The following is a 16,793-nucleotide window of genomic DNA, read 5'->3' on the forward strand; positions in this document are numbered from 1 at the left end:
TCAAGCAGCAGAGCCGCCCTGACGTAGTATATCTGCGCTAGGCGGTCTTTAAGGGATTACATTTATACAATCTACAGTTGGCTTTAACGTGTAACTCCACTTCTGTTGAGATGGGATCTACAAGGATTTTAACCACTTGACCTCCGGAAGGTTTTACCCCCTTCATGACCAGGGCAGGGTTTGCTATTCAGCACTGCGCTACTTTAACTGCTATTTGCACAGTCATGCAATGCTGAACCCAAATAAATTTTCTTTCCCAAACCATAAATAAGAATTTTTCATTTGAATTTCGCATCTTTAGTGGGGCCGGGGCAGCCGGCGATTTTCTAGGAGAGTAACAATATAGTTTGGGATGCTGGCATTTCAAATACTTTCTTTTTTCTCATTGGTTTTATAGCTCTTATCTCCTGTCCCACTTTTAATAGCTCTTTGAGTAATATGCAAAATATGTCTGTCTTTTTTTATGGAGCTTTGCTGCAGATTTTTTGTGTATTTCATGTAGAATTTTTAGATGTTACTTTTTATAAGACTCACCCCCCCCCCGAAACGCATTGGCTGGACCACCTTTTGCTACTTCCCACCCAAGGTACATAATACCTACAAAATTGTCTTTTGAGCGTGTATATGTGATAGATGGGTGCAGCTACAGGCATCATTCAGATATTGTCTTTTTCAGCAGGCGATTCCCTACACCATAACAATGATCATAGTTATTGCCGCTTGACCATTCTTACAGGTGGCGAGAGGGAACATCCCAACCCCCCCACCACGGTGCTTCTACCAATTCACCACTTCCATCAGTGAGTTGGAGACAGGATCTGCTGGCCCTTGATGTTCACCATAGAGATTTCCAGCGCACCAGATGGTCGCTGGAGTCTCTATGATCATTCGGAGCCCAGCAGCGATGTTATGACGTCACGCCTGGCCTCTGCATTCAAACAAATGTCGCCATTTTCCCAGGCTAGGGGTGAAGTCTTATTAACCCCATATCTCACTTTAAAGAGGACCGATCGTGCCATATTCCTATTACAAGGGATGTTTGCATTCCTTGTAATAGGAATAAAAGCGGTCAAAAGTTAGAACTGTAAAGCACCCATGTCACCGTGTGCTTGCACACAGAAGCGAATGCATACATAAGTCCCGCCCACATATGAAAACGGCATTCAATTCACACATGTGAGGTATCGCTGTGAACGTTGAGTGAGAGAAATAATTCTAGCCCTAGCCCTTCTCTGTAACTCAAAACATGTAACCAGTAAAAAAAAAAAAATTGAAGCGTGACATGTTGGGTATCTATTTACTCAGCATAACTTCATCTTTCACATTATGCAAAAAAATTGGGCTAACTTGAATGTTTTTGTGTTTTTTTTTTTTTTTTTTTTTTTAAAGCATGAAAGTTTTTTTTTTTTCCCAAAAAAGTAAAAAAGTTCAAAAAATTGCTGCGCAAATACTGTGCGAGATAAAAAGTTGCAACGACCGCCATTGTATTCTATAGTGTCTTTGCTAAAAAAAAACAAAAAAAAACATTTATCGGCGTATGACACGCACCCCAATTAAGGAGGGAATTTTAAGGATATAAACTTTTAGGTGGGACGTTTAAGGAAAAAAACGTACATTTAAATGCCCATCAATGCACCCTTGTCAGTGTCCATCTGCACTTTTGTCATGCAGCCTTGTCAGTGTCATTTGCAGCCTTGCCGTTTAAAAATGGCGCCGCCAAGATACAGAGCCGGCCGCTCTCAGTGTTTTTCGGCGGGACTGCGAGAGAGGCAGAAAAGCCGCCGAGAACGGCCCAAATCGGCCGTGAAGCTCACAATCTGCGTATAACATGCACCCGTGATTTTTTTCCCCCTGATTTTAAGGGTAAAAAAGTGCGTGTTATACGCCGATAAATACGGTATATATAATGTTTGGGGGTTCTATGTCATTTTCTTGCAAAAAAATTATGAATTTTACATGTAGGAGAGAAATGTCAGAATTGGCCTTGGTGGCAAGGGGTTAAAGAGGAGCTGCACCTTTAAAAAAATATATATTAAAAGCCAGCAGCTACAAATATTGCAGCTGCTAACTTTTAATAAATTGACACTTACCTGTCCCAGGGTCCAGCAATGTTGGCGGTAGATGACGAGTGATCGCTCGTCTCTCTGCTGCCCCCGCTGCCATCCTCTGTCAGGGAATCGGGAAGTGAAGCATTGCGGCTTTACTGCCCGGTTCCCTACTGCGTATGCGCGAGTCGCGCTGCGTGTCTGCACTGGTCCCCGCTGTGTCCTGGGAAGTGTGTGTTTCCCAGAACACAATGGAGGGGGGGGGGGGGCGGGTACATCTGCGGCTAGCTTGTCCCAGATGTAGGTGCAGATACCTGGATTGTCCAGGTAACTGCACCCCCCTCCCCCCTGAGAGGTGCCAATTGTGGCACCTTTCAGTGGGGAGGGATCAGATGAGCGGAACTTCCACTTCAGGGTGGAGGTCCGCTTTAAATAAACAACTACAAATTATACCTTTTTTATTTATTTATTTTTTTGCGTTTCATTGGCGGGGTGCAGCCATCGAATTTGCACGATTGGGCATGTTGGAAATTTTTGGGAAAAGCAAGCCAATTTCTAATCAATGATGAATGAAATGACATTTTATATATCTTTCTTTCTTTTTTTTTTCTTATACAAACAAATACTTTTTAATTTTGAACAAAAAACACTTATCTTCATTTCTGTTATCAAAATTTTCAAATACTTTTTTCCCTCATTGTATGAAAAAAAAGGTTATTTGATCCCCTGCAGATTTCTGCCCACGGACAAATGATCAGTCTATCATTTTAATGGTCGGTTTATTATAACAGTGAGAGACAGAATAACAAGAGAAGCATCCAGAAAAACTGCATTTAAAAAAGTTATAAATTGATTTTCATTTTAATGAGTGAAATAAGTATTTGATCCCCCTATCAATCAGCAAGAGTTCTGGCTCCCAGGTGTCTTCTTTACAGCTAACAAGCTGAGACTAGGAGAACTCTCTCTTAAAGGGAGTGCTCTTAATCTCAGCTTGTTACCTGTATAAAAGACACCTGTCCACGGAAACAATCATCTCCACCATGAGCAAGACCAAAGAGCTGTCCTAGGATGTCAGGGACAAGATCAAGCAACATGGTGAGAGGGTGACAACAGTTGGTGCGATTGTTCGCAAGTGGAAGAAACAAAACAACTGTCAATCTCCCTCGGTCTGGGGCTCCATGGAAGGTCTCACCTCATGGAGTTTCAATGATAATGAGAATGGTGAGGAATCGGCTCAGAACTACACGGGAGAATCTTGTCACAGATGGCAGTTGGGACCATAATCACCAAGAAAACAATTGGTAGCACAGTACACCGTGAAGGACTGAAATCCTGAAGCGCACGCAAGGTCCCCCTACTCAAGAAAGCCCATGTACAGCCCGTCTGAAGATTGCTAATGAACATCTGAATGATTCAGAGGAAAACTAGGGGAAAGTGTTGTGGTCAGATGAGACCAAAATCAAGCTCGTTGGCAACTCAACTCGCTGTGTTTGGAGGAGGAGGAATGCTGCTAACCCCAGGAACAGAGTGAGAACCTCCTTCCCTCAGCCAGGGCATTGAAAATAGGTTGTGGATGGTTATTCCAGTATGACAATGACCAAAAACACACTGCCAAGGCAATAAAGGAGTGGCTCAAGAAGAAGTACATTAAGGTCCTAGAGTGGCCTAGCCCTCCAGACCTTAATCCCAAAGAAAATACGTGGAGGGAGCTGAAGGTTTGAGTTACCAAACATCAGCCTCTAAACCTTAATGACTTGGAGAGGATCTGCAAAGAGGAGTGGAGACAAAATCCCTCCCGAGATGTGTGCAAACCTGGTGGCCAAATACAAGAAACATCTGACCTCTGTGATTGCCAACAAGGGTTTCTTAACCAACTCATAAGTCATGTTTTGTGAAGGGCTCAAATACTTATTTCACTCATTAAAATGCAAATCAATTTATAATTTTTTTTTTTTTAATTGTCTCTCACTGTTAAAATAAACCTACCAAAAAAATTATAGACTGATCTCCTTTTTTTTTTTTTTTTTTTTTTTTTGGTGGGCCCATGTACAAAATCAGCAGGGGATCAAATTCATTTTCCCCTCACTGTAAATTTATCCCAAAATGTATTTATATACTACATCTCTTTGGTGAAAATAACCCAAAACAGTGAGAGCCCACAAACTGGTGTGTATACATGTATGTATGTATATATGTGTGTGTGTGTGTATATATATATATATATATATATATATATATATATATATATTTTTTTTTGTACAGTCCTGGCATGTTTGGGCCTAAAGAAATTAGATCATCGGTATTGATCAATTTTATATATATATATATATATATATATATATATATATATATATATATATATATATATATATATATATATATATATATATATATATATATATATAATAAAATTGATCAATACCGATGATCTCATTTCTTTAGGCCCAAAGATGCCAGGACAATACAAATACCCCCCCCCAAAAAAATGACCCCTCAATAGATCGAAAGAGGCATGGGAAGTTTTTATTATATTTTTTTTTAAGTTGTGTTTTGTTTTTGTTTTATGTCACAGTTTTTGGAAATATAAGAAAATGAAAGGATATGTTCACTTTAACAATAATAAATTCATGTTTTTTTGCAGGTAAAAAAAGTGCATTTATTTTTTTTTTGTTTTGGAGCCTGTAAAGCATTGCAGATCACTGGTGCCATGCAGGTCTCCTGCAGATCTGTCGGTGTATCTTTGTGCTCGTACATCCTGTACAGACAGGCAGATACACTGACGGGAAGAATCAATGAACACTGCGCTCCATGGTAGTTTGAGAACTACAAGCCGACAACCGCAACGGATGTTGGGACTTGCAGTTCATTCACACACAGAGCTTTGTGAATGAAAATGACGCAGCCGTGTGGACGGAGCCCCGCATGACCACGCAGATTTGAAAAAGTGACATCTAGTACAGGAAACTTCTTCCCTTAGGCTGCATTCACACCTGAGCGTAGCGTTTTTGCGGCGTTTTTTTACCGCATTTTGACGCAAATTTGTGCAGGGCAAAAGGTCAGCAATGTTAAAAGAAGAAAAACGCCCAAATCAGCCCGATTCGCGGTCCGGAACTTGTTTGAGCTTCAGGCGACTTGGAGTGGAGATGTGAACCATCTCCATTGAGAATAATGGATTTTTTCCCCTCCAGCGGTTTTGTAGCTTCAGGTGTGAATGGGGTCTTAATGCTGTCATAGGGGTGGGGGGGGGGGGAGATTGGGCAGCAGCTGCAGCATTGGGAACATGTTCCACCCTAAACATGGGTGGAACATGTTCCCAAGGTGAACTGATCCATTAAATAACATTATGGTGTTTGCACAATGTGTGTGTTTTTTTTTGTGTGTGGCGGTGATCATTGATACTGCCTGGTGACGGTATGTAAAAAAATAAAATGTCAATAAAATTTTTTTTTTTCATGTTGTCATCAGAGTAGTTCAGTGTCATCATAGTGACTGTTGGTGAGGGTGATGATGAGGAATTGTTGTTGTTTTTTTCACTTTTATTGCTTGCATTTTACAGAACATTACAGCCCTGCATATTTAAAAGGAAGATCCCTTTTAATAAACTTCAATTACAATATGACTTTTTTCACAATTGTATATGTTAAATATTTTTTTTTTACCAGTGATAGTGGTGTAACCCTTTAAAAAAAAAAAAAAAAAGTGCAATGTGCCGCTAACATCCTACTGTGAACCCGCGGCTGATATTGAGAATGGGCCCTTACACTAGCTTCATAACTTGGGTTACCTGCAGAAATGTGGAGGAAAAGGTCCATGATTTATTAGAATTTTTTTCAAATCGTACTGCACCGTTCCATTTTTGTCGTGTTCAAGAATATATTGTTTTTTTTTCTCTAATGACTAGGGATGCCATAAGGAATTAATGTCACCACTTCATATTGGTTAAAAGCATTTTTTTTTTTTTTGGCCTGGCGGTTTGGAACATGTACTATTATACGCATGTTGCCGACCTCCACATATGTGGCTTATTAAACAAATTTAATAAGTATCACAATGTGCAGAGATGTGATGACACTTTAGTGCTCGTCCCCCTTTAGCTATAGACGCAGCAGCTAAGGGTGCAGACATGCCATGATGGCAAATATATCCGCTGTTGCTTTTGGTGGGTGTAGCACCCAGCAAAGAAGATCCATTTAAGCACGCTAGCAGGGTAGATTTGATTTGAATAAAGTCCATTTAAATTCACAATTTAAATCACTAGTAAAAAGGCTTGATTTAAATCATCTCGATTTGAATCATAATTTTTAAAGAGCAACTGTCATCTCTGCCCCGCTATTGGCTCCTCCTCTGCCCCGCTATTGGCTCCTCCTCTGCCCCGCTATTGGCTCCTCCTCTGTCCCACTGGTGACTCACCGACAGTCTCATTCACTTTAATGGGATGGCTGGTGATGGGCAGTGACACAACAAGGTGAGGGACGTGGCAGCAGCAGGTGAGTGGACACCCGCTAACAGGCGCTGGCATGATGGATCTGAAATGACAGGTGCTCTTTAAATGTAAGGACTTATTCTTGCTGGTAGTTGGAATCTTTAATATTTGCAAAAAAAATTAAGGTTTCCTATTGAGAATAATAAACTGTCAGGTTAGTAAAACAGATATCGGAACCGATTCAATCATACAGTTTGAAGTGTACATAGATTTGCAAAATAATGGGATAAAGGACTATTCCTGAACTTTGTTTTATCTCATGATTACTGTGATATTGTGTGAATGCGTCAATGCAGTGCATGTTATCTCAGCTTGCAGAGCTTGGATTCATTGAATGAGTTTATCAAAAATGTAAATATTGAAGAATATACAGCCTCATGATACATACTGTATTCTAAAGCAGCGTGTGTCTCCCGCTGTGCTATGCAGCCGTCCATTGTAACAAAGCCCCGCCTCCTTCTCATCCGTGTTAGACGGAACACTGATACAATGCTGGGAAACTGTATCAGTGTTCCTCTATCATGGATGAGGACGAGGCGGGGCTTTGTTACAATGGACAGCCGAACAGACTTCATAAAACAGCGGGAGACGCACGCTGTTTGTTATGACAGGTACAGCTGCAGGTGGGCACTGACGATGCAGATGGGCACTGATGACACAGCTGGTCACAATGAGTATACAGGTGGGCACAGTGAGGATACAGGTGGGCACAGTGAGGCTGCAGATGGGCACTGATGATACAGGTGGACACAGTGAGGCTGCAGATGGGCATTGTTTACCCAGTAGCTGCTGCATTAACCACTCTAGGCTTATACTCCAAGTTTTCCCATTTTTTTTGTGGTAAAATTGGGTGTCTAGGCTTATATTCGGGTCGGCCTATACTCAAGTATATACGGTAACTAAGCTCCATTGCATGCTGAATAAACTATATTATTAATGTATCTTAAATAGAAAGCAATCTTTAGATTTTTACTCCAAAAGCATTTTATTAAAATTTGATAAAAATCCAAAAAAATCCAAATTAAATAATAAAAAAAATCTAAAAAATCTTATATTTTTATCATTGATTTTTATCCACCCTGGTTTACATTGTATGGAATATTGTGCCCCTTGTGCATGGACCATTAAGGTGACACTAAACTTTAAAAAATATACTCCATTCAAGTACGTATTCTTAACTGAAACAAAATCCACTCTCAGCCTCCTCCAAATCCCTTCCAATTTTTATTTTATTTTTTTGCTGCTGTAGTGTAACTTCCTGTTAAAGTGCGGCTATGCTTATTCTTCATGGTCCCCTGTATGTAGAAAGGTAGCCATCCTCTCTAGCTCCCTTCTGAGATGGCCTTGCACTGCTCTTTCTACACAAATGGAAGTGAGGGGGGGGAGGAGAGGTTCAGGAGCTCACAGAGGCGCGCGCGCGCACGCACACACACACACACCAGTGGTAGAGGGTGGAGCTTCACTTTAAGAAAAAATTTCATGAAAAATTAGATTACAAGGTCTTTAAGTTGTGGATGTGTATAGTTTTTTTTTTTTTTTTTTTTTGAAGATTAAGGTTATTACTTAGTTTACCTTTTATGGTGACTATACAATAATTATTATTATACAGAATTTATATAGCGCCTATATTTTTCGCAGCACTTTACAACATGAGGGCAGACAGTACACTATCAATACAGGAGGGATCAGAGGGCCCTGCCCGTTAGACCTTACAATCTCGAAGGGAGGGTCAAATGTAAACAAAAGGTAATGACTGGGGGGGGGATGAGCTGGTGGAGAAAATGTTAGGTGTGGGTAGGGTAGGCTTCTCTGAAGAGGAGGTTTTTAATAAAGTAGGAGATAAGTGGACAGATTAGGGTAGGGCATTCCATGTGATTGGAGAGGCTCTGGAAAAGTTCTGGAGGCGAGTATGGGAGGAGGTGACGAGGGAGCTAGAGAGCAGGAGGTCTTGAGAGGAACAAAGAGAATGAGTAGGTTGGTATTTAGAGACTAGGCTAGCGATGTAGCTGGGGGCAAAATTGTTGATGGCTTTGTACGTAGTTGTTAGTATTTTGAGTTTATTTGTCCGAGCGGAAGCCAGTGGAGGGATTGACAGAGAGGGGTAGCAGAGGCAGAGCAATTGGTAAAGTGGATGAGTCTGGCAGCAACATTCATGATGGATTGAAGAGGTGATAGACTATGTAGAGGTAAGCCACTGAGAAGGGAGTTGCAGTAGTTGAGGCCGGAGATGACCATCGAGTGAATTAAGAGCTTTGTTGTGTCATTGGTTAGAAAGGGGCGTATTTTGGAGATGTTGCGGAGGTTGAGGCGGCAGGATTTGGACAGTGATTGGATGTTTTGCTTAAAGGAGAGTTCAGAGTCCAGGACTACACCTAGAACCTTGGCATGTGGGGATGGGCTTATAGTTGTGCCATGGATTTTGACAGAGAGATCAGGGGAAGGGGCATATGGGGGAGGAAAAATGATAAGTTTGGTTTTGGATAGATTGAGTTTGAGGAAGTGGTGTGACATCCAGACTGATATATCTGATAGTAAATTAGTGATACGTGAGGAGACGGGGAGTGAGCTGAGTGGTAGAGAAATAGATTTGGATGTCGTCAGCATAGAGGTGTTATTGGAAGCCATGGGAGGCTATTAGTTGACCCAGGGAGGAGGTGTAGATTGAAAATGGGAGAGGTCCAATAACAGAACCTTGGGGGACCCGAACTGAGAAAGGAAGAGGAGAGGAGGAAGTGGAGTTGTAAGACACGCTAAAGGTGCAGTTGGATAAGTAGAAAGAGAACCAGCGAAGGGTACAGTCACGGAGACCAAAGGCTTGTCGTTTTTTTTGAGGGGTTGGTCAACCGTAGGCAGCAGAGAGAGGTCCAGGAGGAGGAGTACAGAATAGTGTCAGTTGGTTTTGGCCATTAGTAGATTGTTTTTTTAGTTTTAGGAGAGCAGTTTCTGTGGAGTGTTGAAGACGAAATCCAGATTGAAGGGGATCATGAAGGCCATTATCTGTGAGGTGGACGCTCAGTCGGTTGTAGACCAGACGTTCAAGGAGTTTGGATAAGAACTGGAGCAAGGAGATGGGGTGTAGGTTGTTAAGATTGGATGGGTCCAGTGAGGGTTTTTTAAGTATGTGTCTGACAAGTGCATGTTTTATAGAGTTGGGGAAGATGCCAGAAGAGAGGGAGAAATGGAAGATGTGGGTTAGAGAGTGTAGCATAGAGCCATGGGGTGAAAGTAGCATTTGTGAGGGAACAGGATCCAGAGGGCAGGTGGTAAGGTGGACATTACCAAGTAGTAATATCCACCTTGGCAACCTTGTCTATAGTGGTGGGTTTGAAAGAGGGAAGTAATGATTGTGCCTGTGGGCATGAAGTGTAAAGCGTGGAGGGTATCGGAACAGTAGAGATCTCCTCACGAATTTGTATCAATTTTCTGTTTGAAGTGATTGGCGATCTCCTGGGCAGTGAGTGAGTTGGCGGTTGAAGGACCAAGTAGAGTTGAAGGTAGAGGAGAGTTGAAGGGGACGGGATGATAAGTTGCCAATGAGAGTGATAAAATAGGTCTGCTTGGCAGAGAGGAGGCTGGAATTGTACTTTTGGAGGGCATATTTATATTGGTTGATATCTCTCTGAGACTTAGTCTTACGCCACAGGCGCTCGTGAGTACGACTACGTTTTTTTTCAGACTTCTAGTATCATCTGTTTGCCAAGATTGAAGGGGTCAGGGCCTGATTCTGTGTGTAGTGAGGGGGGCCAGTGAGGCTAGAAGTAAAGCGTTGTAGACAGAAGTGGCTTGGTTGGTGCAGGATAGGGGTGAGATTTTGTCGTAGAGGTTGTGGATAGCAGAGAAGAGAAGGGTTGAGATGACATGGGTTTCTGTGGGTAACTTTTAGGTGGTTGGAGGGAGAGGAGAGGGAGAGAGTGAAACTAATTTGATAAGGTGGTGATCAGAGAAAGGAGAATGGATAATTAGAGAGGTTGCATGGAGTGCAAAGGTGAGAGAAAACGAGGTCAAGGGTATTGCCTTCAGAGTGAGTAGGAGCATATAGCCACTGCTTCAGGTCAAAGGAGGAGGTTAGGCTGAGAAGTTTGGAAGTTTCAGGAGTGTTAAGCCCCATACACACAATCAGATTTTCTGCTGATTTTTGTCTTCAGATTTACCAAAACCATGTAGTGGAAGGGCCTGCCTGATTGCATACACATTGAAACTCCTAAGGTTTGACCTCATATTATATGGTTTTGGTAAAAATCAGCAGAAAATCTGAGTGTGTGTATGGGGCTTAAGTATTAATAGGGATGTTGAAGTCCCCAGGAATGATTGTGGGGTTTTCAGAGGAAAGAAAGTAGGGTAGCCAGGCAAGTCATCAATCTGATTAAACAACCTATTTTAAGTCTGGGCTCGTTTTGGCTGGGCTTTTCCTATGGGTCACAGGAGTGCAATTCGTTTTGCACTCCTGTGACCTGTTTTCGGCTGGGTTCACACCGCTGCGGGGGGAGACCCGGATGTGATTCGCACCGCACTGCAGTGCAAATCACATCCCATCTGTCTGTGCGATGCGAGTTCAGCCATACAGATAGTATGGCTGAATTCGCATCGCACCCGCCGCAAACTCGCACGGGACCCTTTTTTTGGTCTGCAGCAGAATCGGATCGCATGGGTGTTCACACCATGCGATCCGATTCCTGTCCGAGTTTGCAGATCGCACTGCGATATGCGGACTGGTCTGGGGGTGTCATTAAGATTTCATTGACACTCCCAGCAGTCCGCATAGGGCAGTGTGAACTGCCGGCGGGAGGCATGCGATGTGGGAAAACGCCGCAGATTCGCGGCGTTCCCGCATCGCTACGGTGTGAACCTAGCCTTCAGCAGAGAGTGGGCTGAAGTCCGCTCTCTGCTGAGTTCACCAGGATCAGTCCAGGCACCGTGTCATTCGCTGTGAGTCGGGATCCGCCAGGTGTCTGGACTGATGGCAGTCTAAGCCTCTCAGCGAGCCGATCCCCGCCCCCTCCCACCCCTCCACAGCTCAGCACTCCAGTGAAAGAGGAGTAGCAGAGCAGGAGAGCTGCTGATTGACAGCTCTCTGCTCGGGGAGCTGTGAGAACCGAGCCATCAGTGATGTTCAATCGCTCGGTTCTCAGTGCAGAGACAGTATTGGTCCGAATAACCCCCAAACCCATACTTCTCTTTTAAATTTTCAATCAACTATGTATTACAAGGACATGCCTGATTGGGTACACATTGAATGAATTGTTTCGGTTTCTCCTCCTATTGCATGGTTTGGTAAATCTGAAGTAAGTTGTATGAACAGATTGTATAGTGTAGAATAGTTCTGGAGATGTGAAATTCATGTTACGGGTTGTCATTAGAAAGCATGAAGACCGCGGCTTCTGTTTTCACTGGTGCATTGCATTAACACATACACTTGGATGCGGTGTTGTTGTGCATTTTACGTTCGTTGTGTCAAGCCCATTATTTTTGAATGGGCCTGTACCACACCATAGATGCCACATTCCAAACGTTTTAAAGTGTTTGTAAGGTTCGGTTCACACAGCGGGCGGCACGACTTGCAGCGCCGCGACCTGCACACGATCAGCGGCGACTTGCAAAATGACTTCTGTATAGAAGTCAATGCAAGTCGCCCGAAGTCGCCGCAAAAGTAGTACAGGAACCTTTTTTCTAACTTGGAGCGACTTAAGTCGCTCCTATTAGAACGGTTCCGTAGTACAGAACGGAGCGTGACTTGTCAGGCGGCGAAGTCGCCTGGACAAGTCGCCCCTGTGTGAACCGAGCCTAAAGGCTTTTTTTAATTTCTTTTTTTTTTCTTTTAATAACAAACATCCTTAATTACCCGCTCTGTGTAATGGAATCGCACAGAGCGGCACCGAACTTCCTCTTCTCAGGTCCCCCACTGGTGCTCCTGGCTCCTCCTCTCTGTCCAGTGCTCCCACGGGAAGCTGCTTCTCATAAGGGCCCTCTGACATGCTCTCTCCTGAGCTCTGCTGCTGCGTCCATTGACACAGATAGCAGGACTCTGCTCCACCCCCTCGTCACTGGCTTTGATGGACAGCAAGGTACCTGAGACCTGGAAGGGAGGGAAGTGAGCACTTAGAGTTGGAATGAATGAAATGGCTCAGGTACGTATGAGGAGGAGGGGCCAAAATTGATGCCTAAACATTATTTTTTTTTTTTTTTTTTTTTTTACTTTAATGGAAGGTAAAAAAAAGTTTAGACTTTTAGAACCACTTTAATGCAACATAAGGATTGTTCACATCTGTACAGTGGGGGAAATAAATATTTGATCCCCTGCAGATTTTGTAAGTTTGCCCACTTACAAGGAAATGAAGGGTCTATAATTTTTATCATAGGTGTATTTTAAAAGATAGAGACAGAATATCAACCAAAAATCCAGAAAAAACCCATGATACAAATGTTAGAAATTGAGTTGCAGTTCAGAGAGTAAAATAAGTATTAACATGACTTAGTACTTGATGGAAAACCCCTTGTTGACAAACACAGAGGTGAGATGTTTCTTGTAGTTGGTCCACTCTTTACAGATCTTCTCTAAATCCTTAAGGTTTATTGGCTTTCTCTTAGCAACTCGAAGTTTCAGCTCCGTCCATAAATTTTCTGTAGGATTAAGGTCTGGAGACTGGCTAGGCCAGGCATGTCCAAAGTCCAGCCCGTGGCTCGGTTTGAAACGCCCCCCCTGGTTATCTAAACGTATATATCTTTTGTGGCCCCCGATGATCTACCAGCATCGGGGCTGCAAAAGATATATAGTCTGGCTGCCTCGGAGGGAGGAGGTGGGAGAAACGCCGTGCACTTCAGGAGGAGTATTTCCTGTTTACATGGTAGCCTCGCACTAGTGTGATGCGAGAACCCTGCGAATCCAGTGCGGGTTCCCGGATCACGCTTGAATTGCACAGTGGTTCACGCTGAGATCTGCGAACCGCTGTGGGTGTCAATGTAAAGGTAACAACAACCCCAGACCTGAAAACAGATCACAGTGCAAACTGTGAAATGGTGCAGTAATCAGATCACATAGGTATGAACACCGATGCAACCCGACTCCAGTGCGGAACAAAAAAGAGGTCCTGCACCATTTTGGTGTGAATGCGATTTCAGCCATGCAGTTTGTATGACTGAAATCGCATCGCACAGATATCGCATGTGATCTGCACAGCAATGCGGTGGCATGTCTGGTATTGCAGTAGTGTGAACTGTGCCTACAGGAGAATACTTCTTTAATTACAAAATCTTATTTGAAACCACAAGAAAATATAATTTCTTTTATTTTATCCCCCCCCAAATTTTTGGTCTCCCTTTTTTTTTTTTTTTATTTATTTATTTATTTATTTATTTTTTTCGTTTAGCAAAAAAAATAACCAGGCCCACCCAAAGGCCCCATGGTGACTAAATACCACCAAAAGAAAACTATATTTGTGTGAACAGAATTATAAATTTCATATGGGTACAGTGATGCATGACTGCAGAATTGTCATTCAAAGTATTACAGCGCTGGAAGCTGAAAATTGGCCTGGGCAGGGGGTGCCCTGTATTGAAGTGATAATAAAAAAATTTAAAAATAGTAGCTTTACAATCACTTTAAGCAGAACCCTGGAACTCATCAGGGTGTGAAGCACGGCACCCCGACATCTGGTATTTTTCAGGGAGCTCAGCAATGGAACTTCCCTCTTCTAATTCCAGTTGTGGTGCAGTGTTGTTGGCGCTGTGCGCAGTGATGTTGAGCATGAACAGTGGGTGGGATTTATACTGGTGGGCAGGGGGGCAGGAGAGATGTACTTTGGATAGATGTTGCCATCAGTCTCTTCTCACTCACGTCTCTTGTCTCTCTGCAGGTAAATATGAGTACGGGCCGGTCGGATACAAGCTCCAAGCGGAAGAGGTCGACGCCACAAAAGTTCAAAAGCAGAAAGCTATTTGCTTCTTCGAGACATGACATCTTAGAGGTAATCCAAGACTTGGTCCTCGCCGTTGTTGAACATATATGTCTTTGACGAATATTCAGTTTGCCTTAGTGCTGGGTGTCATAAACGTCTCACAACTTCCACCAATGTGGGTGGCAAGGACAACAGGCAGATAATCAGTCCAGAGGAAGCACGTCTTAGGCTTTCAACATAAGATTTAATCACTTTGCCACTAATGTAGCCGCCACCATTTGTCACCTGTTGAAGTAAATTTGGTGTTATTTGTTGCTTTTATTTTACTCCTAATGTTATGGTGCTACTGGCAGGATGTGGGCTCACCTAAGGTGCAGAATGACAGTTGGTCTTCACCAGAGCTCCTAATAGTAGAGATGGGCTAGAATGCCTAGTGATCTTGGGTTTCTTTGCTGCAAGCTGTCACCAGGTTGCAGCTCTCATTACTAGCCCACCAAGGAGGTGGCTGGAACAGAAGAGGGTAGTCAGGTCTAGGCTGAGGTTGAAGGCAGGGGACAGGCAACAGCCAAGAGAGTAAACGGGTGCAGGCAGTATGCAAGAAAGTAGTTGGGTCCAAGTAGTGTGTAGGCAAGAGAGTAGTCCGGTCCAGGCAGAGGTCGTGGGCAGGGGGTAAGCGATAAGCAAGAGAGTAGACAGATGAGTCCATGCAGAGAGAGCTAGTGGGTAGGCAAGTGCGTTATCGGTCCAGGCAAAGGTTGAGGCCAGTGGGACGGCTAGAGAGTAGTCGGAGGTAATGGGCAAGCAGCAGGCAAGAGGGTAGTCAGGCTCAGACAGAGGCTGTGGGCAGGTGGCAGATGAGAGTGTAGTCCGATCAATCTGGGTCAGCAACCAGCAAGGCACACTGGAAGTATTATAACTCTTACATATAAGATAGCTGGCAATAGGACAAGGCACCAGCCACATCAAAGGCTGGTACTTAAATAGTGTTTTGGTCAGAGGACACTCCCGGCGTCTGATTCTGGAAGTCCTGGCAGGAATTACTTCCAAGTACAACTGGAAGTCGCACTGTGTATGTCAACGGACGCACAGTCTGGCTCAGGAGCAAGTTTGCAGGTGCGCCCCCCTAGGAAGCAGCCTCCCATGATGGCACAATGAAAAGAGGAGGAGCCTAGAGTGCTGGCAGGGGACCCCAGAAGAGGACGTTCGGGGTGGCTCTGTGCAATACCAACTAATTAATATAATTTAAAATAATATTTTACTATTTATTGTAAATGACAAATAAATAATGTTCAGATAAATCTCCACTCGATTTCAAGAACCCTCTACCCCAAATTGAAAACGCACAGATCAATTTATTTATCTTTCCATCACTGAAGGGAAAAACACACTTTTCTATATCCCCGGGGTAATACCTCCCTTTATGACAAATTTAGCTTTATTTATGGAATGAAATCGGTGAGTGTATCCTCAAATAGTGCCACATCCAAAAATTGTTAGAAAATAACTAAATATCCCTAAACTGACTTTTTAGGCACTTGTATATTGAAAAGGGTATAAATCAATAGGTGTGTGTGTGTGTGTGTGTGTGTGTGTGTGCGCGCGTGTGTGCGCGAGCGCGCGCGTGTTTATATAGAAAAAATATATATGTATGTAGAATGTATATAGAAAATAAAATAGCTTTATTTGTACACTGAAAAACAGTCAAAAAGTAATAATCATCCATGGTTGCTGACAGCTTCATCTGCTTCTGAGAACTGAATGCCAGTAGTCTCCGACTTCAGCTTAACCACCTACCGGGCACTTTCACCCCCTTCCTGCCCAGGCCATTTTTCCCCTTTCAGCGCTGTCACACTTTGACAATTGCGCGATCACACTACACTGTAATAATGTGAAGTTTTTATAATTTTCTTCACACAAATAGAGCTTTCTTTTGGTGGTATTTAATCGCTGCTGGGATTATTTTTTACAAAAAAAAAAAAAGACTGAAAATGTTGAAAAAATACGCTTTTCTTAGTTTCTGTCAGTACATTTTGTAAATAAATTTTTCTCTTTCACTGATGGGGAGGCAATAATATGCTGCAATTATGGGCGCTAATATGCTGAAATTATTGGCACTGATGGGCGACACTGATGGGCGACACTGATGGCTGGAACCGATGGGTGGCACTGATGGACACAAAGCCAGCACTGACTGGTATCTCTAATGGGCACTGGTTGCTGACACTTCTGGTGCTCTAATGTAATCAGTGCCCTGATTACATGTCTCACTGTTGACTGAAAGGAGATGCCGCTGATCGGCTCTCCCCGCCACACTCTGACAGTGTGAGGCGAGGAGCACCGATTACCGGCACTTCCTTGTTGTGATTGGAAACA

General features: G+C 43.2%; 1 protein-coding gene across 3 annotated transcripts in view; it reads left to right on the plus strand.

The window, feature by feature from the left end:
- Positions 1-16,793, plus strand: part of LOC143984858 (uncharacterized) — a 54,673-nt gene that overhangs the window by 4,023 nt on the left and 33,857 nt on the right. For all 3 annotated transcript variants that reach the window (XM_077484672.1, XM_077484674.1, XM_077484675.1), the window contains exon 2: positions 14,379-14,489. In XM_077484672.1, coding sequence (XP_077340798.1) covers positions 14,385-14,489 — 105 coding nt within the window. In that variant the 5' untranslated portion in view covers positions 14,379-14,384. The remainder of the gene's footprint in view (positions 1-14,378; positions 14,490-16,793) is intronic.

Source organism: Lithobates pipiens, unplaced genomic scaffold, assembly GCF_037356315.1.
Source record: "Lithobates pipiens isolate NorthernLeopardFrog02 unplaced genomic scaffold, aLitPip1_a1.2 Scaffold_1, whole genome shotgun sequence".
In the NCBI taxonomy this organism is placed as follows: domain Eukaryota; kingdom Metazoa; phylum Chordata; class Amphibia; order Anura; family Ranidae; genus Lithobates; species Lithobates pipiens.